The sequence below is a fragment of the Ischnura elegans genome, chromosome X (assembly GCF_921293095.1).
Source record: "Ischnura elegans chromosome X, ioIscEleg1.1, whole genome shotgun sequence".
NCBI lineage: Eukaryota > Metazoa > Arthropoda > Insecta > Odonata > Coenagrionidae > Ischnura > Ischnura elegans.
The window spans coordinates 44,046,070-44,073,652 of record NC_060259.1 but is presented as its reverse complement, the minus strand read 5'-3'; the positions used below and the strand labels follow the sequence as shown (position 1 = coordinate 44,073,652).

The 27,583-nt window shown below is 38.8% G+C and overlaps 1 protein-coding gene across 1 annotated transcript; it reads right to left on the bottom strand.

The window, feature by feature from the left end:
* Positions 1 to 838: 838 nt before the first annotated feature.
* Positions 839 to 26,935, bottom strand: LOC124170910 (zinc finger protein 226-like). The gene is made up of 6 exons (XM_046549959.1): positions 26,660 to 26,935; positions 25,960 to 26,175; positions 19,976 to 20,039; positions 18,177 to 18,409; positions 13,904 to 15,052; positions 839 to 2,572 (listed from the first exon to the last, which is right to left on the bottom strand). Exons 1-6 carry the CDS (start codon positions 26,666 to 26,668, stop codon positions 2,093 to 2,095), a joined length of 2,151 nt encoding a protein of 716 aa, XP_046405915.1. The 5' UTR covers positions 26,669 to 26,935; the 3' UTR covers positions 839 to 2,092.
* Positions 26,936 to 27,583: the final 648 nt, after the last annotated feature.

Here is a 27,583-nt window from a genome sequence, read left to right as displayed (position 1 = left end):
TCAACTTTTCTTGAGCTAGAGATGTCAGGGAGGAAAACAGCTGGTCGGACATGGACAATGAAAGGGACAGTGAGTAGAGGAGATATATAGCTAATAGGAGGTGAGAATGCTGACATGATGTACGAGCAACATTTAGACCTATGGTCAAAATAATTCACAGACAAACATTTGTGTCCACTCATACCTCCCACAAAGTATAGCATGACCAATAGGAGGAAATAACATAATTGTAGTGCACAAGTTTTTCAGCTGTGTAAACAGTGACAACTACATGAACATCAATATTACTTATATTTTAAAAGGCAGTTAATAGGAGTTAATATTTTTATGTTATGAAAGGACAAAATTCTACAAAAATCATAGATCAACTGAATGGATCAACACAGAAACACGCAAGATATCCAGAATGCTTATTCAAGCATTAATCATGTCCATTTAACAACAAGTGAAACTACCAGATGAATTGTAGAAAGATAAAACTTTTTTGTGCAGTAAAAAAGGATCCAAGGGGTTAAAAATGAGAGTAAATTAAAGACAAACACACAGACCAAAGTTAAGAGCTCTCTGTCAGCCTTAGGATGATAGTGAGGGATCTTCAAGAGTTTGCCAAAGATAAAGTACAACCGGGAAGCAACCGACTACTTACAAATGCACAACTACGAGTTATGAAGACAATTTCACAACGAGTGAATTGTAAGGCAAACATGTATTAGTGAGACTTCTTCACACGAAAAAAGACATTCACATGGTAAGAGACTCATGAGTAATGGTCACTTCATAATTCTGACCACCAATAAAAGGAAGAAATCATTTTGTGTTTTTTTTTGTATAAGAGATCACAATCTGAATTTAATTCTACTTCTTCATACTTACAAATCAAAAGAAAAAATTGATAATGCGCTAATTCACAAATACTGGGGAATATATTCCGGCAAAAAAACAATGATGTAAAATGTGAAACAAAACTTATTTTTTTCAAAGAAATTAATTTCTTCAATTGACAGCGAGCCATCGTTAACAGTGGAGGAATAACTAAATGACAAATTGGGAAAGGATTTGTGTTCTGCTTCCTCCCTCTAGCCTTTCAACAAACAATTAAAAACACATGTTATAAATCATCATTCCTGTGTATTCTGAATTTTTTTAAATTAATGCATTATTAAACCAGTGGCAAATAAGGACAATAACATTAAAAACAACAAAATTAACCACATTAGAACAGGAATTAGGACAAAAGAAAAACATATAGCCTTTGCATGCTACCAACTAAAGAGGGGTACATTGCACAAATGTACATATCATGGAGTAGATGTACAACAGATGTACACTAGATGTACAACAAGCATAAATCACAATTTGCATGATCATTTGTTTTTTCCCTTGCAGGGATAGCTCCATTGATGGCTTTTTCAAGACCACAAAAATATAAATTAAGCCAAATTATAAGTGAATTTGTGGAAGGATCTCATGATTATACCTAGTATTTATCCACTAAGAGTTTCTCCACAATGCAGCAATCAATATCATTATTTAGGGAATGGGGTGAAGGACTCCACTTAGAGCAAAAGGTAATAGGTTTAAGTCCACATGGATAGGTTTTTACCATCAATAGCTGGTGGTAAATTTTTAATTATATGACCCCTCATAAGAAAGGCCCAATGAGGCTGATTAAGGAGAATTTGAAAATAGAAGTCCTAAATGACAACAACTCTAATTCCATTGAAAGCCAAACTTGACACTGCAAATGCCCCCTGCCACCATACCATCTGATTGGCTAAATTCTGCCTTCAAGGGCAAAAAAGGAAGTGTTCTGGGATAAAAATATAATTGGGATCTCTATTGCTGATGTCAACCCTGAAATATTTCACCACCATCGTTACATCATTTTTATGCCATCTTTATAGTTACCCCATCACAAAGGCAGGAAAATGATTAGCTGACTGAGGATTTAAGGAATGATAGGCAATCTGTTATATTAGACCAAGCCAAATGCAACAAGTATAAAATTAATACAAAAATGCTGACCCTCCCTTTGAAAACTGCTGGTCTAACATACATAAGCCTCAATATGTACCTAAAAGTCAAGAACTAATTATGCAGTAAGACCAACCACTTCTGCACCAACCTCAGTTTCACAGACTTCGTTTTTCAAATCAATATTTCCAGAGTCATCCACTAGCAATACCCTATCGTCATCATTATCATCATCAATGTCCCTCTTCTGGTCTTCGCCGTGGATTTCTAAGACCTCTGCGACATCTTCTGGAGCATCAGATGGCCCATGAGTCATCAAATGAGCATGCAATGCAAATGACCTGGCATAAGATGCTCCACAAACAAAGCACCTGTATCGGAAACTGTTTTTGCCTGTTTTGTGAGACTCCATATGAGCCTTCATGGAGTACAATGATGCAAAACGGCGATTGCACTCAGAACACAGAAAAGGCTTAGTATGGGTCTTCTTATGGCCTGACAAGTGGACCATTGTCTTGAAAGCCTTAGGACAGAAGGGACACTGATACTTCCTTACATCAGAATGAATCTGTACATGATGCTTGTATGCTGAATGAGCCTGAAAAACGTGAAATCATACATATAACCACTGAAAAATGAGACTGAAGAGTGAATTACCATAAGAATAAGAATTATTATTTGCTCCACACAAGTCCACAGAAAACTTTTCTAGCATAGATCCTTTTAAATCGATATCAAGATATACATAGATTGATCTTATTTAGTGAACTATTTCTCTTATTTACCACATTTTGCAAGGGACCAGAAATTTTTAGCGTAACATGCTGAAAAGGTTGCTAAGAAAGTTATGAAAATGTTTTAGGCATGTTTAAACCAATAGGTATGCTTGTAACTAGGGCTATCTCATTTCTGTAGTTAGCTAGTGATCTTCCAATGAAAAAAAAATTATTTTCTGCATAAGTCACTTCCCAAGACATAAATTTCCTTAGTTGGAGTACCTTTGACGTGTGGATGCTTGGCAGTTGTTCAAAAGTAAGTGGGTGGGAGGCAAAGCACTTCAGACGAAGGCAAATAGATTTACCAACCTAAGGACCGGGGGATTTTAACCAAATACCCATTACTTCCTCAGGGTATATGCATTCAGACTTAAAACATTGCAGTGGTTAGTGTTGCAGTAAGAAAGGCAGCTTTCACATATGCTTAACGGTGCTTCTGCTGGTATTTTGTTAAGTTTTCTTGATTTCATAACCTAAAAGTCCTGCCGTTCAAAACTACTTCCCTCTGATTATAAATACCTAATTTTTGACTATATGTTCCATGAGCTGGGTTCATACCTCCTTTGTGGGAGAAAATATCACATAACTTAAAACTCAGGCATCTTTATTTTAGGATCAATACTTTTATTTTGTATTAATGAGAATAAGAAAAATCTTTTGCCTATCCCATGCAAAGTATAAGAAATCAAAATAATAACAACATTGCTGCATTTTATGGACAATGAGCAAGTGCAAACAAGTCGGTGAACTGTTTTGAAAAGGGAGCATCCTTCCCTACTTCCCCTCCCTTTTCGTCACCTCATACCCTTGCCCATGGCTCCCCTCTTTTTGTCACTAAGCTCTACTTCCCATATTTCCTGAGATGGTCTAGGGATACCCGCACATTATGCTACTGAATGTAGGCCAACTTTATGCGAATGAACCAGTTCATGGGAGCCATGGCCCCTTGGGTCGTCAAAGTCAACTTCCCACAGTTAAAAAGAGGAAGCCACTACATCCACCCCTCTTGCATGGACTAAATGGCATGGGATCCAATTAAAGTTTTCCAGTGAAAGGAGATGCCAATTTTTGAGGTTTCTTTGGCACAACAATGCTAAGCAGGATAAATTTTAACCCTTTCGAGATGGCAGAGTTTTCGTCTTAGCATGACTGCTGTACTGAGGCCCAAGAGACTCTTCTTTCTCGTGGTAGGGAGCATTTTTGGAGGACATTAGTTAGGAGGGGTCTCGCTGAACCTTTTTCGACCCCTCCCCGCTGGAACTCCACATTATCTCGGACTCCGAGAGTAGTTGTGCTCCCTCATTTCCGGGTTTACGACCATACCTGCGGCATTGGTTCGCATTCAACTTATGTATTGGTTATATGTATTTAGCAAATGGATAATTGTTGCTTGCACGTAAATTGCAGACTTTGAATTGAATTCCTCATTTTTTTCTGAGCATTGTCAAATTTTAAACGAAGTTCTAAGGTCAATATTAATGCATTTAATGCAACAACAATTTCCATGTTGATGTTTATACATAACTCGAGATATAAGTAAATATTTATCGTAGAATTTCGTTTAAAAATTGTAAACGCTGCTCAAAAGACAAATAATTCAATTATTAGTTTATTTTTAATGAGAAATGAACTAATATTTATTTCGAAAACTGAATGGATAAACAATTATACCACCGCTGTCCCTTACCGCTAAGAGGGGTTATACCTGCTCCCGGATTCCAAGGGTAAATCCTAAACTCCGCAGGGTTGGGTCCCGAGACAAAGACGACATGAACCCACGACCGTCCCAAAAAGGGGAGAGCTAGAAAACATATATATAAGGCTTTCGTTATCCTGGCCAGGAAAATCTCACACGTGAATACACGGCCGTCGTCTCCCAGGTCAGGAAACGTCCACATGTATATGTATGTATAGAGTAGGGAAAAGGTTAATAACTTAGCCATGATTATGATTTTGGGTGGGTCAAATCTTGCTCTATCTAATGATATAACCTCAAAAGCAAACTGGTACACATCAACCAAGGCAGCACTTGTTGCCCTACTAAGTATGTCGATTCCACTAGATCGCAGCATCCTAAATTTTCTTCAGCCCCTCTTATTTTATCATGTAATTATATTCATTCTTCATTTGTTTGCTTCTACCAACACAATGTGTGGCCTGACATGGCTTATAATGATCGAAATAAACTACATCGTATTTGTATGCTAAATTAATTAAAAAGTTCATGAAAGGCAAAGTGGGGCATCCACTATATTTATCGCACAATTACACCTTGTACACCAGTTTCTTGATAACTGAATGGAAATTTGTGAACAAAAAGTACTTTTACTTCCATCTATATCAAGTGATACCTACATATATGAGTACGCAAAGAGAAGGGGTGGATTGGTTACCCAAATGCCTCAGCGGCAACCTAGATGCAAAAAAAAGAGTATGAAAATAGATGTGCAAAAAAGAGTATAAGGCCGCAAATAGAAGGCAAATAGAATTAGAGTTAAAATGTGAAAGCTAAAACAAAAATGGAGCAAGATGGTGCCCTATCCCAATGTATCTCGATAACTACAATGTTGGAGAACTGATGAGGGTGAGAAGAAAGATAGTAACCACTGCAGGCCCACACAGTATCAAATACCTCAGAGACATCCTACAAGTTATTATGATCTCATACACATGCAGACCTCTTAGAGACCTGAGAGGTCACTTAAGTCCTCGAAAAATATTCTTCATTTGAATTTGCCTATTATTCTTAATTTTTCAGGCATATATGCGACCACTCAGAAATATGTCTCTGAGATATTTGATGCTAGGTAGAGGTTCTCGGGTGTTCTTTCATTTAACAGTTTACGTACATGCAGGGTCCTAAGAAAATGGAAGACGCTGAAAGAGCCCAGGACTTGCCAGAGCTTCCAGGGCCCCCATACTCACAATTTTCAAGTTGTTTTATCCACTCATGTTAAATTTCATTGAAAAATGGGACCGTGGAAATGGGTCCCCTGCCACGCATGAGATGACTAAGCTTGAACGTTACGCTTCACCACTGCAATTGGTGTATCAAGATTAGATATAGGTTCCTAAGATGGACATCACCAAAATTTACAGCCTAACTTCTGTTATTAGCGCATGAAGAAGAAAAATTAGTTATGGTGAAAGGTGAACATTTTTCAGGAACAGGTTAAACATTTTTCCTAATTTGAGTGATGAGTACGATAATATCGACGTGAAAAATTTTTTCTGTCTAGCTTATCTAAATTGACATAAATTGGACATTGTATGTTTTACACGTTGTCATCAACAGAATATATTATTTATGGAAAGGATCAGTCACAACAGAAGAATTCTAGCCAAGCTACTAGTCTAATGCCACTTTTAAAACCAAAATCTATGCATGTGTAAAGTAATAAATTGAATAATTATAATGACGAAAACACAACCTGTCGGAGGGCATTGCCAGCAGCCAGTTGGGTGAACTAGAGCGACTCATCTGCTCAGCGAGAGGAAGGGGGGCTGAGAAAGCATGGGATGGGTAGGAGCCTTGGTGGGGATTAAGAGTGTTCTCCGGGTGTTTAGGAACTCTGCCTTCCTGGCAGTGAGGCACTGGAGAGAATACCAACGGGAGCAAGGAACAAGCGTGCAAAATCATGGAATTTGGAAAATGGATTAGATTTTGGGGACTGTCGGCTGTGATGATAGCAGAAGTATCGTCTGCATAGAGAATTAATTTGCCATGGGATAGGTGGTTTGGAAGGTCATTGATGAACAATAGGAATAGGAGCGGTCCCAAGAGAGACCCTTGGGGTACCCCACAGGAGAGTTTCATTGCACTGGATTTAACAGTAGAGTGACTGATGGAATAGCAGACAACTTGCATCCTTTCACTCAGATAGGACATGATCCATTTAAGGGGCAAACCAACGATGCCGAAAGCACAGAGCTTATTTTTTAGAATGTAGTGGTCAATGAGATCAATAGCCTTACTTACAATTAGGTCATAGAAAATTCCAAGGGTGAGTAGTATGTCGTTTAGGCCTAAAAGTATTTCGTTTATGAGCTCAAAGGAGGCTGTTGTAGTGGATTTACCAGTCCAAAAACCATGTTGGTAGTCATGGAGTAGCTTCTTTGAAGACAAATATTCGTACATATGTGTGAAGAATAATTTTTCCATTCGTTTCGAAAAAACAGAAAGGATGGATATAGGTCTGTAGTTATCTAAATTTTCGCGAGAACCTTTTTTGTGAACAGGTATCAGTCGGGAAGATTTGAGATTTGTAGGGAAGCACCCAGAGGAGAAAGATGAGTTTATGATATCAGCCAAGGGTAGTGCAATGATGTGTGCAACAGCTTTCAATACTGGCATAGGGATGTCATCCAGGCCAGTAGAAAATTTATTACCAAAAGAGTTGATAGTTTTTATAATTTCTGCCTGATTTGTGGGAAAAATGAACATAGCTTGATGGAAGTGCTTTTCTTCTTCTAGGCAGAAACGTGCGAGATGAGTGATTTCTGCAGTTTGAGTTCCCAGTCTGTCATGTCTTGTTTGGGTCTAATACTAATAACACAGGCCTGAATTTTTACAGTTTAACCATTTTTTTCAAGTTCTGTTGATGGAGTACCATATATTTTTGTGCACTGAATCCAAAAACTCTTTATTTTTACAAGATTAGGTCAGAACTTTTTTTTTATTTTATATCTGTCACTTTCTAAACTGCCATATACTATATAAGAAAATCTAAAATACAAGACATGCAATTATATGGGTAGTAACGTGTAAAAAACAGCATAATGTGCACATACCTACTTTTTCTAATTATTGCATGTAATCCTTATTACTTTCATCATCGGATATATCAGTGGAAACTATATTAATACTATTCTGCTAATTCAAGTAAAATTATGCTGTTTTAGTGAAAACTTCTTATTGTTTTTCAGGTGCGGTCTAATATAGGAACTGGTATTGTGTTGATAAATCGATAAATAAAAGTGATGGATCCATGATTAGCAAAGTTAAATTATGTTGGAAATGCGTCATATTTGGACTCATTCTTTATAATATTTGGCGTGAATTCCTATTCTTGAAATCATACACAGGTAAAACACTAATTGCGGAAAGTTATTGGTTGTCACTGAAGAACACAGTACTTATGTGACTCATGCTATCAGCGTGTTTCAAAAATTGGGAACCAGGAAGCAGTGTTGATAAAAATCATGATTTTTTTCAAAAAAATCATTTTTGTTGATTTTTTTATTTAAATCGGATTTTATTGATTTAAATCGGATTTTATTGATTTAAATGAGATTTTTATGATTCTCCATTCATCAAAAATTCAGTTATTTGCAAAACTAACTATTTGGGCAGCATATTGGAGAATGATCGTTTGCAGAAACAACAAGAGGCAACATACTCTAAACTCAATACAACATTTCGTCAATCAGGGGAGAGAACTATGGAAATGCCAATGGTATCAAATTAAAAATTACACCAGCATAATATAAAATTGTCATTGGAAGTATCAAATGTACTATATTCTGTAGTTCTAAAGCATATGAAGTTTAGAAAAATTCTGTAATTGCAACTTTGTATGGTGCCTACGCTAAGAAGTTAAATCAGAAAACAATTTTTTTTCAACGGATACACTAGTATTCTAACCAAAGCCATTTTTTTTTATTTTCATGTTACAAGCATTCCTACAGTATCATTTCTATTTAAGAGCCACCATTGTGCTGATAACTGTCGATTCATTGTATTAATCAAGAAATAAAAATCAAAATTATGCACTTACAGCTTCCTTTTCTTGACTCTTAAAAAATCAAACATATAGATCACATTATGATTTAAATCACCTGATTTTTTAAAATAAAAATCAAGTGATTTAAATCAGGATTTAAATCATGATTTAAATCAATCAACCCTGCCAGGAAAGCAAGTCGCTTGAAAAGAGGGGAGCTTGCAACAAGGAGAGGGTGAGAAGCTATTCAAAAGAAAACATTTCCTATTGTTCTCAGGTAACTTGAGGCTTTTCCTCGACTTCAGTGAAATTTTCTCCAGCTAAAGAACTCCAGGCTCTATCCATTCCACTTCCATTTTTAATTTTTCACGGGAAACTAATGCCATTCTCAAAATGATTTTTTTAAATGTCAAAAATACACCATGTTTGGTGTCTTTTTCTTTTGAATTTTGGGCATTGATACGAATATTAAAATCCAATCAAGATACCTCATCATTAGCCAAAAGTCATGGTTAGAAATTTTTGGGCACTATAGGTGATCATTTTTTTGACATTGAGAAACTGGGAGCTTTGAAGAAGGTTGGCTGAAAAAGGTCAGTTGGCAATAAAGGAGGGGTGAAATGAGTTTCTATTGTTCTCATGTAACCTGATATTTTATTTCGTAACATGGTCTTCCTAACATGAAACCTGAGCGAGGAATGATGTGGGGTGCCAGAGGCTTGTTAGAGGGCTAAAAGGGGAGGAGGGGAGGGGAACGTTAGAGGGGTGGACTGAGCACTGATGGGTGGGGGATAGTAGATTTTGGGGAATGTGGGATGTGGTTCTACGGCGCTGAGGTTCTCCAGATGGTAGTTCCATCTCTTGGGGAAGATTCACACTATGTGCCCATCATGTTTAGCCTTAACTGGTAGTGAGTTCTGTCTTTCTGTAATTTGAGAAACTATGCATCATACAAAACAGATACATATGTATATAATCATAGAATCATGGGATTCAGTGAACTCATCCTGAAGCAGTTCCCCATTTGGACAAAAATGGTCCTTAAGGCAAGGGGAAATATTCCTTACTTAACCCTTTCTTGCCGGCGCCTACTATAGAAAAACGTTTTCGTACTACGAGTAGCATAAGAACATTTTAAACCTCTCTGTACGGAGCTCTTTTTTGGGGGTGAGTTGCCAGGGTATTTTGGTTCCTCAGATTTGGGGCCCAGCTCAACGGGGCACCCGTCCCTTACCCCGGCCACTGGACTTCACCCTCTAACCCTATCATAGCAAGAATCCAAGGTCAACTTCTTGCGTTACCAGTGTTTTTTCAACCAAACATTGTAGTTGATTTTAAATGATTTACTCTTCTAAAAGAATTACTAACGTTTTTTAAGCATTATAGAATTTTAAATGGGTTTCTAGCATTAATAACAACAAAGTTAGTAAATATAAGGTAATAAGACTATAAGTCCGGAATTCCGTTATTTTTAGCGCTAAAATTCCGTTTAAAAATTGCTTGGGCACAGAACAAAACAAAGAAATCGTTTCAAAGTATAAAAGCATAGTAGTATGCAATAAAAAATATCACTGAAAAAACTATTGAAAACGTAACTACATACAGTGAAACCTCGATATAACGACACCCCACGGTGCACTAATAAACACTCGCTATAGCGAATTGTCGCTTTACCGGAGGTGGAGCAAATAATAGCCAATATACCTGTTGCGAACAGATATACAGGAACAGGAGTGGTGCGGCGACAGATAAACATCTATCCGATAAACGTAAGCATAAATCCAGACGAAAGGCGATGTTTTTTTGCATCACTAAATTTCCTTCCTCAAATAACGACTAACTATTCAAACAATTTATAAGCGCCGCACTGAATAAAAATCATGCAAAGCATTGTTTCGTCATCATTATATTTATCGAACGACAGTTTACCACATAAATTTGATACTGAGCACTCCATTAACTTCATTTCTAACAGATCGCTAGCAATTACAGAGGTTAAGGAGTCTTGATGAAAGTCTTCCGGCGGTGAAACCCTCGCTATGGCGAGAGCCAACACCGAAAGGGTCTCGTAAAAACGAATTTTTTAACACGCTTATTATAGGATCAATTGACGGTGCATCGGCTATCTCTCGTTATAGCGGGGGTGTCGCTATAGCCCGTACTCGCTTTAACGAGGTTCCACTGTACTATGTAATGGATTCCTGCGGTGAGGATGATCATAAATGAGTGGAAGGGTCGGGCTTTATTGCCTAGGAGTGGCCCCAAGGACTCGCTAAGCTGGGTCTCAGGCCGGGCCTGAATGCATCAGACAATTGCTACCTCAGCAGTCACTTCCCTTCCCTTGCGTCAGACAGAGACGACATCCGGTCGTCTGCATTGAAAAATCCACGACAGCTATACCCGACGTCATGTGTTCTGCGAACGAAAACGCCCGTCGGCTCAACCTGACGTCCGGCGCGAAAGGGTTAATAATAAAATGTGGTTCCGTGTGCACATCATTACCTCATCAGCAATTTAGACAGAAGTCCTAACGCAACAAAAACTTATCAACTAACACTTTATAGAAGACACTAGCTATAAATTACCCATGCAGAGCACTTAGCATGAGATTCCAGATATTTTTCCTCATTCTGTGTTTTGTCAGTTCTAACAGTGAACCACTGAATGAAACAAGTGACTTTGTGCGCAGTCACACACATGGGTGCAAAAAACACCGAAGGATGAAGTTCGCCATGAAAAAAATGTTTGACTTAGCCAGGATTCGAACCCAGATCTCCCACTTGCTGGTCAGGTATGTCATCCAGTTACACCACCAAGCCATTTGCTCAGAGCAAACGTCGGGATGGGTTTTATCGAACAAGATGTTGACTCCACAAGTCCAAACTGTGGCACACGTTGTGCTTACTAAGCCACTGTTAGAGTGAAAAAACCCTATTTCGTCACTCTAATCAGCAATGAAAAATTTCAAAGCACTGCATGAAACAAGTGACTTTTTATTACAGTTGAGTGACAGTAACAAGTGAAAGTTATTACGCACCAGTTACGCGCACGGATGCAAAGTTAAATAAACCAAAGGATGACAACAGTCAATCAGTAGTCACCTCAGCACTCACAGCCCTGAGTACAATCGCCAAGTCGGACATCGAAACGTCGAAATTAATGTAGTTCCTGACCCTGTGGCGATACTGAGAACTCTTCATGCAGTCTATTCTCCAGGAAAGCACTACAGTAGACTTGTTAATGTGAACAACGTTATCACAAAGCTCTCGTTATTACGAAGCAAATCGTTGGTCCCGATGAAAAGGCCTTTCCTAGCTATAGTAAAAGAAATGTTATTCCCGGGGGTTACAAAATGAGCTTTACTATGAAGTTCCACGCACAAGCAACGACATTTAGTTGGATATTCACTACAGTAAGTTTTAATAATCGTGCCACATTTAAGTACTTCTCGTGTATTGTGTCCAAGAGCGTCAATTATGGTTCTTTATTCAGTTTACACGCAACATCAAATAATAAGCTTTAACATCATATAATTCCTGTGGAGTCATGGTGACCTACTCATAACTGCTCGTAAATAGGATGCACAGTTAGTCCTCTTCCCACGCAAATTCTATTTATGAATTTTGAGAGGTACGAGCATTCAAAGTTTTCAAATTTTAAATTTAGCACCTTTTGATTTGGCCGCGGCAACATGGTGTGGCGTAGAGGAACTTGCACTTAGGGCATAATTTGAACAAAGTATCATTGAGTCAGGTGTGAAGTAAGCAACTGTTCAGCGTTTCGCCCGTTCTTTCTTACCATGGAGAGCGATTTTTCCAGCTCCGGCTATTTCGCACGCCCAGCTGGATCAGTTCATCACAATCGTGAGTTAGCATGCATTTGTGATGCAGTGTTGCATTCTGCAGGATAACCGTACTCTTCGATGCCTTGCATGCAGGCTGGCCGGCGAGAGTTGTCCGATGACGGCACAATAGGAGGGGGTGGATCACCCTGCGCCAGCCAATCACTGTCCCCCAAACGTACCTCACACCCTCGCCTAGTCATACGATGCTGTCAAATGCATATGGAGCACCGAAATTAGCCTGATCCACCAAAACAAACCCTTTCTTCGAATCACCAAAACAAGTAATTCTTCCTCTGGGTCCTTCATGCTCGTCAACCCTTTCGGCTCCTTTCTTCACGGAACCCTTTGTAGGCTTTTCCCTTTCTTACCTGGCAGCCTTGGCCCCTACCCCAACCTACACCATTCTGCCCATCATCGGACAACTCTCTGCAGCCGGACTGTAAGTTAAGACTGTAGGTTTATCAACTTGGGAACAAAGCCTTGGAATGCATCTAGTTCGTGTATCGGACTTACTGTATTTGGGAAGATATCAACCCTTCGATTGCGTCATGCTGCATTCTTCTGTTGAGAAACTGAAACGAATTTTCTTGTTTACAAATATTTCCGCGTAATTTAATCAAGTTTATAATGTATGTACTGATTTTTTTTGACGATTCCTAAAAGAAACGTTCATACGAACTTCGTTATTATGAACCTCTGGTTTTTTGGTCCCGTGAACTTTGCAATAACGAGAGTCTACTGTAAATCTTTCTCCACCAGAGGATGAAGTTTGCCATGAAAAAATATTTGACTTAGCCAGAATTAGATCCCGGATCTCCCAATTGCCAGTCAGGTATCTTATCCAGCTACACCACCAAGCCAGCAATCTTGACCGGCAATTAGGAGATCCAGGTTTGAATCCCACCTCAGTCAAATATTTTTTCACGGCGAACTTTATCCTTTGGTGTATCTCACAGTGAGCCATCAAAGAAGACACCTCAGAATGAACATCAACATGGATATCATATTGAACTGAGAAGTAAATTCCAGAAAGATATCAATGCTACTAAGAGGCAACTCAAATCAATATTGATACCTTGTTTTTAGCAGTTAGCTGTTAGTTTTGCAGAAGAACGACAGATGGCATCCAGTCCAAGTTAATTTTTTCCCTAAATGCCCTGAAGCTGTGAAGCAAATTTTTTAAGTGCCAATTTATATTTACAGCTTATTTTTTCCATAAAATGTCCATAGCACTACCAGATATTACACACTGGAGCATTGGGAGGGGGTAAGGTAAAGATAGAAAAAATTCTCAAAGCTGCTCTAGGGCCCATAAGCCTTGGGGCCCATAACCAGCAGCCTACTTTACCTTGACGGTTATTACGCACTGCCAACTCCAATATCAACCATTGGTAGGTTCAGGACTAAAAAATATTCTTCCGTTAACCACCTTTGGCTGTGGTGAAACACCAAGCAAAAGCCAGGTTAAAATTTCAACTACATATATTCTACCAAGTTGTCTCAATGAATAAATTTACCTTCATTTTACATTGATTTCCAAGAACTTTTGCAGGAAATAAATGAAAATGATCATGATGGATAGTTACCTTGAACCGTTTCCCACAAGTATCACAAGTGTATGGCCGATCCCCTGAATGTGTTCTCTTGTGTAAGGTTAGGCAGTAACTCACTCGAAATGTCTTTCCACATATTTCACATACATGAGGTCGCTCTCCAGTGTGTATGCGTTCATGCTTCATACGCTCATATGGCCTTGAAAACCTCTTTTCACAGTACTGGCATTCATAGGGCTTTTCCCCGGTGTGAGTTCGCACATGCAATTTATAAGCATTGGAATCCACAAATGACTTGCCACAGAAAGAACAGCTATGTGTTTTAGGTTCCTTATGCGACTTCATGTGCCGACTAAGTTTCTCTCTACTATCAAAGGTCTCCGAGCACTTCTGGCAATTATGAGGCGGCTCTTCATCATGCATGGCCACATGCACCAGTTCTTCACTCTTAGGATACACCTCACCACAGCGCTCACATTGAATTTCAGGTGTTTCTTCATTAGCACCAACATTTCCATTCGTGGATACTCCTTCCCCAGCTTGCAACTCCCACAGAGCAGTGGCTGCAACCCTTCTCTGCCGCTGGTGCATGCGCCAATGGGCCCTCAAGTCTTTGTTTGAGGTGCTTTCATGGCCACATAGATTACATGTCATCGCTGCACCATGCTTTACGCTACACACATGGTACTTGAAATGAATCATGGTTTGGAATGTCTTCTCACACTCACTACATTGATAGAGCCTCTTAGGCTCACCAGACAGAGATGATGTCACAGCCTCATCCTTCGACTTAATCGACACACTTCCAACTGGGACATCTCTGATGGTGTCATAGTCTCTCACTTTTGTCTTCATCTGTGAAGCATGGACCTCATCTTTCTCACTCCAAAATTTTTTCACCCGTACAAACTTTCTCAAGTACACTCTTCCATCCTTATCAACACACTCCTCCACTTTCCCATCCAGTTGTTCTATCTGCGAGGGAGTCAGCAGGGGTGTTGGAGATGGCTCCGCTTTTAGAACCCCTTCATCTGCATTTCGATTGCAGACTATAACCTCAGGTTCAGCCTCTTTATGATCAGCATCGAAGTCCTTAGCTTCTTGATTGGAGACGACGACCTTATCTTCCAGAGAAGCAGCAAGCTTATTACTCAGCAGAGTTTCTATCTCTTCAGCATCACCCTAAAAAAAATTAAAAAATATTTAGAAAATGATAAAAAATAAACAAAAATGTTAGTAATGCTAATAATAGGGTCATTTACTAAGACCTAAGACTGTACATCATAAAATGATTAAATTGAAATGAGGGAAAAATTAAGCTATGACAAGATATCTTCATTATTCAGCCATTCTCTCATAAGTTTTAAGTAAAAAAACCCTAAACTGCTGCCCACTTTCCAAGTTATTAATGGCCATCTATTTCAGCTGTCACCATATGATTACTAGATGCCAACATGTGGGTCGACTTATGATCAAGAATTTTGCTTGGATGTGCGTATACCTGGGTCCACCCAGTTCGAAGATATGCTACACAGCAAAAAACTAGCCATTTGATTCCCTTCCTACATAGAGGCCAGTGATTGGTGACGAGAGGCAGTAATGTGGGTTTGACTCTCCATCCCTAGCACTTACCGTATTTCTCCAAATATAGTCCCCCCCCCCCTAATTTAGAGGCTTCAGTTTTGGGAAAAGTTAATAAAATGCGTTTGAATATAGTCCCCCCCCTTTACTTTTACCACAGACATTTTTTGAAAAAAAGGGGGGACTATATTCAGACACATATGGTATTCAGGTGGAGTACACATGGGCTTTGCACCTGCTTTCAGACCTCGACTACAACATTACTGCACCCATATTGAACTTCAAGACGTAACAATCATTCGAATAATTATCATTTTCCATTGATCATTAATTATGAGTGACCAATGGGATGAGTAGCATGCCAATGAAAATTGTCCTGCTGTTGCATAGCGAAGTTATAAAATACCATTCACACTGACATGAGTAAAACTTGTGATGCTGTCCAACATGGGCAACAATGTAACACTGCATTCTGAACTGGTTAGTGGAAGCTCTAATCTCTACTCATCCAGGATAACACTGTTTGCTTCAGACCCAAGGATGAAGTGAGAGATAACTCAAAAATGGGGAATAAATATAGGTACTCACAGGCATGTGGATAAATACATGAACTCTTAATGACAGGTTTTCCAAGTAACAAAAGGGAAAAAAGGCTTGATGAGAAAATGGCTGTGAGATGAGAACCCTACCATGAATACATATTTGATAAATTCCTAGATGGGTGGAAAATGGTTATTCATACTTGGTTTTCCAAGAAGCGAGGTGGATTTAAGGGGTTCAGCAAAAATACTATTAGAGCAAAACACCATGGTGAAGCCATATAGATGGGGTGCCTTGGAAGAGGTGTAAAGCTTATTCGAAGTTTCTTATCTGGGATGACACAAGGAAGCTAGCCATTCAGCTCAATACTGCTCATCATCATCATCATCACTGGTCAACAATCCTATGATTGGTTTGACACAGCTCTCCATTCAATTCTCCTATCAGCTAATCTTTTCACACCTACGTATTTCTTCTCTTTCACATCTCTCTTTACTTGTTCCATATATTTTGTTCGAGGTCTTCCTTTTCCGTTCTTGCCTTCCACTTGTCCTTCGACGATTGTCTTCATCAGGCCATCATGTCTCAAGATGTGGCCTATAAGGTTGTTCCGTCTTCTTGTTAAGGGTTTCATGAGGCTTCTCTTCTCTCCCAACTCGTTACTAACTCGGTCGATCCATTTGATTTTCATCATTCTTCTGTAGCACCGATAAACTTTCTAAGAAATGTAGAATTAACCTTCCAAAATAAGAATCTGATGAAACAGGTCATTAGATAAACCGTCACCACAAATATTATAGTGGTATAAATGTAGGTTTGAAAGGGCTAATGATAGGAGAGAGGAATGGAGAGCTGTATCAAACCAATCTTAGGATTTTTACTAATGATGATGATGAAAGGTAAGTCGAGAATCAATGGCTATTCTCAAATCCAAATCTGAAGAAACCAGGCAAGTGATATGATAGAATACAGGGACTTGGAAAGAAATGATGCAAGAGAAAAAAAGGAATAAGATAACAACAAACATTGAATTGAAAGACAAGTTTTTCCAAATGCATACGCTATTGCCTTCGTTGATTGCCATTCTATAGCTCCATTGATATTAACAGTAGAATTTTATTTGAAATTTCCATATAATGAGCAAAAAAAATATTTATATCTCTAACTTTAGATTTCTATGGAAAGCAACAAATAGGTATATGTTTTTAGACAAAACACTACAAATAATAGTTGACCACATGAAGGGGATAGGAATGGAGTCATGGAGGGACGACCATGTACAGTGGCGGGAAAAATTAACACACAACTCGTTGGCATACACGAGGCATTCACTGATTTGCATCGGAAAATTCACACTGTGTATATAAGGTATTTGTTCGTTTGTGAAGAAAATCCTTATCTCACATTGCACCATTCAAAGCAAAAGGGTTAGAAACATCTGACATAAGTCCAGCTAGTGAGTGCTGTCTCTTGAATGGGTTAGCAAAAGGGTAAATTCAATTTGATGGCTCATTACCCATCCAGGTACCATAGCCTCCAAAAGTAAAGTTCAACAATGAGAGCATAATAACTATGCCTTGCATATATATTATTCAAAACAATCTTCTATATTATTTCTACTGAATAGATACCTTTTTCTCAACTTATATGCAACCAAACTCTACAAATGACGTACAAAAATGCACAGAATTTATCAGAGAACATGCAACGGCATATCCTACTTCCTAAATATTGCTTCTGTTTCCTAAAATTGGTTTTTAAATGATAATTTAAAAAAATAAAAAAAACCAAAACCGGTAAATATTCCTGACATTAACGGCACACAAACTGATACATTTGTTCATTTGCAACAATATCTCGCATTCTTTAAATAACTTTCATCAAAATGCGGCTGATTCCACATTCAAGTCTCCTGTTGATACGTAAGTATGAGTCATCATGTGCGTTTAACGGAGGATAGTGTAATTACTTCCAATGCGGTGTTGAAAGAGGTCCTCTGACCTCAATTTGTACATGAACATTCCAATTAAATTTGTACATAAGACCCTGCCTTTTTTCTACATTTTAAAATTAGAAACGCGCCTATCCCTCTGTGGACCTGCATTGAAAAGAGCGGAAGAAGCCCGCTGGGAGCGGGCGCCGCACGCTCGTTTTTAAAAATGCCAAAAACTATGATAACACTTACTAGCATGGTGACCTCCTGCCCAAAATGATGGACCATCAAATGTTCTTCGAGAGAGTCAAAATACATTCCACAAGAGCAGTGGAAACTCTTCTCTTTCACAATGCCACTATCTCCCTTCAAAAATTCAACATTCATGGCACTCGATAAGTCTATCAATGAGCTTGCCAAAGAAGATAAATCAGGCTTCATGTCTTCATCACTGTGGGCCGTGACTGTATCCTCAGAGGATGGATCTGAAATTATACATGGTTGCGAAACTAAAATTAAGCAATTTTCACACGAAGATGAATTTTAACAGGAAATGGATGGAGGAAGCATATTTTAGGAGATACTACAATCAAATTAGCCTTTCGCCTCATCACTAGCTTGTCTTTCAACAATATTGATGAACAACCCAAGCACTGGGATAAAATGTCTCATAGCAAAACTTAAGTTCCAGAAGATAAATGTCGGTAGGCATTTTTATTACCCTAATGCCCTAGGGCAGCGGTTCCCAAACTTTTTCTTTCTGCGACCCATTTTAGCCCATACGTTTTAGCCGCGACCCCCTAAAAATGGTTGTCTAAGTTTAAGTACATAGTTCACTTTATTATTCGCACATCTCGCGACCCCTTTCCGAACGGCCCGCGACCCCCCTGGGGGTCGCGACCCCCAGTTTGGGAACCGCTGCCCTAGGGTAACTCATTTTTAATTCTTTAGGTAAAATAAATCTCCAAGAGAAAATAGGAGGGTGCAAATTAACCTGTGATAATTACAATGCTTTTTACATTGGATAAACAGGATGAGATATTATTACCTAAGTAAATGAACAAATTACATAATTGAATGAAATCTGGAGACACCAGGTCTCAATTTGCTAAAAATTCACCCAAAAATGATCATAGTGGTGACTTACACCCACAAATTCTTCATGCACAATGCAAAGGAATAAAGCTTGAATCCTTGGAATAATTTGAAACCATACATTCCGCAAAAGAGGTCCCCCGTATAAGATGACTTTTTACATGAATGTGTGTTCTCTTCGCATTCCCCCTTTTGCACCCATTTCCTCCCAGCTGCTCCACCTATCTTTCATTGCTACAAGCCCTTTCCCCTTTCTGATTCTCCCAGGCCCCTTACCTCCTAACATGACTTCAGAAATAATAGGTATGACTACAGAAATAATAGGTAGGACTACCTTCAGTACCTTGAAAATAACTGAAATCAGTAGAAACCACGGTCAGCATTCAATGCACGAAGTATGTACATATTTACATTATTTATCTTTTGCTGGGGATAATAAATTGCTTATTGCATGCTAAAAGTTATTCAATGAACATCACAAGATATGGCGAAGATGCTGAAAACGGCAAACTTCACTAGCAACACCGAAGGGTCCATTAGTGTGATTGGGATTATGCTCTTAATGGTGTTTTTTAAAATCATCTTTTACGCATCAAAGGATTTGCAGTTGAAATTAAGGAGAAATTTTCTCAGTTACATTCAATTTTTCCATCCATTTTAATATTCCTTGAGCTTGATCACTGATGAAGAAAATCAGATTAAATAACGTAGATAAATAAAAATCAACAAATATACTCCCTTGAAAGGCAAAATTATGACACTCAATTGGTGGGCTCCGGCATTGCTTGGAGAATATGAAAACATTCATAATGAAATCACTCTGATTTGCTGTCTAATCAAATAAAATCATACAAGATTCAGTTTTATTCGTTCCAATTTTAAAGTATTTTCACAGTTCAACATTTACCAAAACAAATGAAGATCAACAGCATCCAACACTTTTGCATTCAACTCACCCACTTCTTCCTCAGCCTTCATCTGTGCCTCCTCCATCATATCACCCTGTTGCTTAGGTGGCTCCTACAGTTACCATGAAAAAGTAGGAGGGAGACATTGGTTAATGGTTTAGTGAAAAGACCCATAAAATAACTTAGGTCAATCAGATTAGAGACGAAAGCAGTAAATGTGGATATTATATTGGATCGATGGACAGGATTATTATTTAAGGCAAAAAGAGGCAGAATTGAAAAAAACTACCATTGCCAATAACTTTAACAATGGTACAGATTAGTGATGATTAGAGATGCGTGAAAATCGCAAATGCTATATAGATGCGATGTGCGCAAATAAATGCAACATAGATGCGATGACTGGACTAAAATGATATTTTTACGCAAATTTGCCTTTTTGACAGAAAAATTCGTACATTTTGTGCCGAGCACAGTTTAAATGCTCCGCCGACACTCACCGCTTAAAGCATGTGAGCGACTGGCCAGCTGGTAGTTGGCTGGGACTCTACGTGGCCGCGAACTACAAGTGGGCGCGGGCAAGCTACACCTCCGCCACTATATGTCTTATTCCTTAGCTTATTATTGTTCTACAACATAATCATTTAAAATATTCTGTATTTTGTCATATGACTGTGTTTCACTACATTTTATCGTCATCTACCTCATTATTAAAATAAAAAATAGACGCTACAAAATGCGATAAACTGTTATGGAAAGCGCGATAAAATAAAAATGAAAGTGCGATTTTCACGTATCTCTAGTGGTGAGCACTGTACAAGTGAGTCAGTTCAAATGTGCGACTCAGCAGATGGAGCTGTGAGGCGAGAGTCTTATTCGGTGAGTCGCGACTCCCTCCCTCCTCCGTGCACACTGTGCATGTTGGAGTCATGAGCGGTAGAAGTCGGCTCCATGTGCACACGACTCCCTTCGCACTCATTGTGCACTGGAATTGTGTGAGGCGAAGTCAAGACTCCCGGCACTCACGACTCCATCTGTGCACAATGTGCGCCTTGGAGTCATGTACGGTGAGAGTCTAACTTCATGCGCCCATGACTCCTTTTATGCACACTGTGCGCTGGAATTGTGCAAGGCGAAGTCAGACTCCAGGCGCCCATGACTCCGTATGGTATGGTATGGTATTTGGAGGCGGCGACCGACAGCTGAGGTCATTTGCGCCATGAGGAAAGGGTGTGGAAGGAAGGGTGGAGAGAAACCCGGTGTCGGCGTTAGCTTGCTCTTAACGAAAGGCACCAAGGGGACCACGGCTTAACGTCCCATCCGACGGACGGAGTGTTGCGCTTGAAATGTCCTCCAAACAACATTCAAGCAGGGATCGGGCAGTCTCTGAAAATTCTCTGCCACTGCCGGGATTTGAACCCAAGCCCACGGGGTGGGAAGCCAACACTAGCCACCACACCAACCCGATCCCCTCCATGACTCTTCACTGTCAGCACACACTGTGCACGTTAGAGTCGTGAGCAGTGGAAGTCGGACTCCATGTGCACACAACTCCTTCCACATACATCTTCTGAGTGGGGCTCATCACACGTTTGGCGGGTCAAAGGGAGCACATGGAACTTATCGCGGGTAGCCCACTGCTCACCTTTTCACACTGCTTGCAAGATTCTCCTGATTCATTTTCTGGGTACTACTACAAAGAATCTCATATGACCCTTATCGTGATTCTCTCTCCTGCATGGTCCAAGAATCGTGAATGAAAAATGGTGGAAGATGCTCACGTGAAAGTTTTCGGCAACGGCAAATTTATGAAAATAATACAAGACAAAACCCCCTCGCTGGTATCTCTATCTTGTCGTGATGAGGGGGCTTGCGTGCCTAAGTGAACCTGAGAGCTATGCCGGCGGGAGCGAAAGCTCCTGGTAGGGCCACCCAAGCCGGACAGGTCAAAGGGGATAGGCCAGACAAAAAGAGATACCCTGGTCCTCCAGGTTGGGGGTTGGGCGTGGGGCTAACAATCCCACACTGTAAAAAAATGTTCTGTTACGAAACCCATAAAGAAGCCTCAGAATACGGACGGATTCAAGGATAATGACACTGGCAAACGATCAGGAACTCGAAAACGGACCGAGGAAAAGATGGATGCAGGATGTGGAAGAAGACATAGAGGCTATGAGGATTGTCAGATGGTGGGAGAAAGTGCAGAACAGGAGAGAATGGACAGGCGTCTTGAGGGAGGCCAAAGCCCATACCGGGCTGTAGTGCCGAGGAAGTAAGTAAGTAAGTAACACAAGACAAAAATGATAATTTGTTCTAACACAGACAACTAAGATTAATCAGGTAATTAATTATGAATTGTTAACATGATTGTGTAGTTTCAGAGAGAATATTTAGTTACTACAGAATTTTTTAAATTGTCGTCATCTCTTTGCACAGGAGACAGAATACATTTTCCGTCTTCCATGAAAGATATAACGTATTGGCAGAAATTGTTCCTCAGTTATATCACCTGTTAAACACTGTGACTATACAATACGTGATTGACTTGAAATCAATATTTCAAATTGTGATCTAGGAAATGTTCATTCAGATATCCCCCTCTCAACACCTACCCCTCTTCCCCCCTCCCCTTAACCCAGAAGCACTTTGTTGAGTCGCACTGTGTGAGCAGCTCTCTGGAGTGTGCTGTGAGCGATGGGGCAGCTCCACAAAAAGAGTCGTTTATGCCATTACTAGTACAGATATACTTTTTAATGACTATTCTGACAAACAGATACCTAACATGGATAACTATACAGGGTACACAATTAAGGATATGGATTCCAAGGAAAATGTTGTCATCACCATGATAAGAAAATGAAATCAGAAAAAAATTTACCAACAATCAAGTCACCATGACAGTGCAATGCTTAAGTAATAAAAAAACAGAATTTCTTATTCTTCAATTCAGTTTGAATTTACAGCTACATCTGAAAGGGAGACTTTCTGAGTACATATAGAATTGAAGTAGAAGAGACAGCATGAAACTCATATACATGACCGGGAGTTATTTCTACATATAAACCTGCATTCAGTTTCTCAATGACATTGGCTGAATGCAAGGGTGCGCAATAGATACTCAAAGGAACAGAGCAGTACTGTATGATAAGCAATTATGAAGTGTCCCCACTGGCACTACCACCTATCACCACCGTGTGTACCTCAGGCACCCAGGTCGCACCATAGTAGCAATGCAACTGGGACCACCATCTCTCCCATGCAAGTACACCTCAGAGCTTATCACCAAATAGGCTGAGTGCCTAGATGGAGGGGCAAGGATTGATGCCAGAATAAAGCACTGTTAACACAGCTGAACCTTGAGTGTCAAATTCATAGCAGTGAGGAGGTCCAAGTCACAAAGTATAAATACACATGTAGTTTATTTTCTTCGCAGCCTAATGCATGCACTAGGGTTAAATGTTGATAGGTGCATGCAGCTCAGGCAGTGGAGCTCACACACAGGCTTCTCAGTCTCTATCAGGCTGAAATCCACTAACTTCATCAAACTTTCACAATCGCCCAGACTTTCATAAAAATGCAGTAACTTGAGACAATAAATGTCTTTACAATTTATTAATGTATACATAATAATAATAATAATTTTTATTGTTCCTAGAGATCACATATGTTCCAGTGACATTGGAAGTCGTCAAAATAAAGTAAATAATTAAAGTAATAGTTACAAATAAATGAGGTGATATAATATTTACAATTTTACAGTTAAAAGGAAAAAGTTACAATTTTTTGGTTGATGGGCAAAGATTACTCAGAGCCCAACATAAAATCCTTCAGGCTATAGTATGTAGTTGTTTTCCATTAAATATTTCTTCAAAGAATTCTTGAATGGTGTAGGTGGAAGACATTTGATATCATACGGTAGTTTGTTGTATATTTTTGATAGGGAGAAAAGGGGTCCTTTTTGGCAGAAAGTGCTAGGGTAGTCTTTGAGGTGAATGTCATTGGTGGTTCTGGTAGCGTGATTATGGAGAGAACAATTTTTGGAAAGTACTCAGGGTTATTCTTAACAAAAGAGGCACAGTTGAGTATGTACAGTGATGGGAATGTTAGTATTTTCAGATCTTTGTAAAGAGGTAAGCCAGGTGATCGCATGGAAACTCTGGCCATGGCTTTCACTGCACGTTTCTGCATAGAGAAAACTTTGTGGCAGCAGCTAGCATTACCCCAAAAGATGATGCCATAAGTTAGGTGAGGATATATTTTGGCATAATATATCAGAGTATCAATGGTAGTTACTTCAGCCAGCTTTCTTAAAATAAATATGCCAGTGGATAGTTTATTCATTATATGTAAAATGGTGCCTATCACTAAAACCTCTCTATAGTGAACCTCCATACATCAAATTGCCTAAATTTCGGTCCCCTCCATTATGATGTAAAGAGGTTTTACTGTATAATCAATATGTGATGACCAGTCAAGGTTGTCAGTGAGGATAACACCTAATAATTTTGTTGAATGTGCCCGAGAAATCACGTGAGGACCAACATTTAAGATCATACTTGAGGTACATTAAGACCGGTTGCCATGGAACTGAAGAAAAACTGTTTTGTCAATGTTGACTTGAAGGGCGTTATCATGACACCATTCTGACATGCTGTTAATACTGCTTTGTGTGGTATTAACTAGGTCGCTCTCATTAACCTCACTTGAAATGTATGATAAAGTTTAGCTAAATATAAAGCATAACATAAATGAATTAAAATTTTGTCATAAAATTAATTTTAGCACAAATGGAGAATCATTTGAATGACATGGCACCGAAAAGTCTTGAAAATACTGGATCAATTTTATCAGAAGCAGAAAAAATTGGGGAGAAATCCCTATTCCCTTTGGAGTGAGGTTTGAGAAACAACTACCATTTTATTAACTCACAACTTGCATGCCAATACAGCAGTGTCACAATGGCTATCAGCAAAGCTCAAGATGTTCAAATAAAAACAACTTGAAATAAATATACATATTTAACAAATGTGCAATGCTCCAGAGCCAAATGATTTCTCCTTCTCTAAAAGTTGATAAAAAGATGAAGAAATTTTTTGCTGTCATAGACATTTTGGTAGAAATAGTACCTACCGACTGCGAACATCAATCTCATCCTGTGACCAAGTCAGTGTTGCCCATTATCCTGCTCTAATCAGCACAAAAAAATAACGTGAAGGCAACACAAATTAGGCCTATTACCAAGATTTTATCACGCAATGGCAGCGCTTGGTGCCAGCAGTAAAAGGAAACTCAAGTTCTATGCATGTTCAACAGAATTCAGAAGGTAACAACTTATGAGCCACGAGTATGTGGGTGACAGGATGATCATTTCACTAGGATTTCATGGCACGCATTATATCGAAATAATGGTTTCATCTCATGCGATAGTGAATATCATGGTTGACAAGCAAGAGTTAATAAGTGAATTTTTGACGTTATTACAAATAATTTATTTTATTATTGTATTAGTTGCATGGTTCCCAAAATATTTCTATAAACAGGCAGTTATATTATCCACTGTGAATTAGCCTTTTTTGAAACTCCTTTACAGTTTAAATGATAAATAATTCCAAAGATATTACTAAACCAGGCAAGAAGAAAGTGGCCAAATTTGCTATTAATCAAACCTAAATCATTCCTAAGAAAGGAATAGAGAAAACAGAGCTGAGAAAGGCTAGTAACACATTCAAGTGCTTGAATAAAAAACAATAAAAAATAACCACATCGACCCAAATTCTTGCTCTACCAATATTTACTCCAAACCTGACTATTCTTTGTCCTCTCACAAAAAAACTCTCAATTAAGGAAGCATTTCAAAATGTATTTTCACCCTCATCCCTACAGCAAAACATGTGTGACATTCTCAATAACTAGCGAAAAGTTTGAAACTGTGCTTGGCTTAAACTAGCAGTTTTTGCACAAAGCCACCGGAATATTCGAGGCAGGTAGATAAAGGCATCTTACATTAATAAAAGCTCTTCTTTTTGTCTTACCTCATTACCGCTTGCCTCCTTCAAGTAATCATTCTCTGTCTCAGTATGAGTTTTGTAATGATCCAACAAGTTCTGAGAATTAGTGAACTTCAAACCACAGCAGGCACACTCAATATTCCCCAATACAGCTTCAAGATGCTTGGCCAATTCAAGAGGAGTCCGAAAAGTCTCTCCGCAACATAATGTACATCGAAGACCACCCATTATTACGGCCACCTAATGAAAATCGTGGAAAAATATACCATTCAATAAGCACAATTGATATAATTGGTAGACTACACGCTTATATTCTTTCTGATAAGTCAACATAAACATTAAAGAACAGAACTAGATTGGGAATCAATATTGTGAGACACCGACTATTTCAAGACTAGGTATCTTATTAGCCCACACTACTTCAAAGCCAAACGATTAGAATCCTTAAAGAAATCAGATGACATTGAGGATTTAGAAAACGCTGACAAATACATTTGTCACGGGAACCACAGGATCTGCGCAATGCAATCAGTAAATAGTCCTTCCAAAAAATAATGGTCGTTCACTACGGTAACCCGTTAAATCAAAAAAGTGAAATATTTAAATGGACATTGTAACGTAAACATACACAGTCATTTGAATGAGGGGCAAAATGTTACTCCTCATCAATTATGATTTACTTACAAATAGAGAATACAATTGTTTCACGTTATAAAATACCTACATATCTCATGAAACACAGAATTCCGTAGATGAAATGCGATGAAACTTATTTCGCTCCAAAACCTTAAAAAAACAAAGACCGAAACCGGCTGCTAGGTATTCACAACTTCACAACGACCTTCCATTTCATTTCTTCCTAGAGGGTGGTTACGTATCAATATCAAGCACTGTCACTATTCCACGACAACAATACTTGGGACACATTGTTTGAAAGAAAATTTCAGGGATGTATCAATCCTCTACGTCTGAAGTTGGCTACAGGAGAACCAATGCGATATATCGACATGTCGCAATTAGTCAAAATGCGGCAACGATGAACGAATCGTGCTATCGTCCCACGATAAACGCGGAAAAGAGAGGGCATTTCAAATTCATGCGAGTCGCACCTCAAAAATAAAAGGTCAGAATTTATAGACATTTACTCAAATTTTTTCCATAGCAAACGTAACTGGTAGAATTAAATGGCGTGAGGAAATAATTCTAAGTAATTTATTCCTCAAACTTAACCTATCCAAATGATTTACAAAATTTTGAACGGTAGTTTATACAGCATATCGGACCTCTGTACCCTATCTTTGAAATGCAGAAATTCCCGTTCCCGAAAATTCCCGAAATCCCGAAAAATTACTTGTATAAAATGAAAAATTACTCTTGACACCATAAATCACTCCTTGAAACAGGGCTTAGCTGTTATTTATCTCAAACAATTGTTCATTTCAAAGATATGACCCCTCAAAGCCCTTATGTTAGTGTACTTCGCATAAGTTTATCATTTCTCATGTTTCTAAATTTAATAATATGAGCTGATCATCTATAAAAATATCTTTCTCCACTCTTTCCTCACATCTATGACATTCTCTATATTTATTTCCATATCCACTTCTTCTTTAGTTGACCTAACTACATGAACATAAGTGCACTTATG

What these genes read in the sequence shown, in the direction of transcription:
- LOC124170910 (XM_046549959.1), bottom strand. An exon ending in GAAGGCTGAGGAAGAAGTGG is followed by an intron (nt 18,410 to 19,975) that starts GTGAGTTGAATG and finishes GTATAATTTCAG; the next exon opens with ATCCATCCTCTGAGGATACA. An exon ending in GGCAGGAGGTCACCATGCTA is followed by an intron (nt 15,053 to 18,176) that starts GTAAGTGTTATC and finishes AATTTTTTTTAG; the next exon opens with GGTGATGCTGAAGAGATAGA.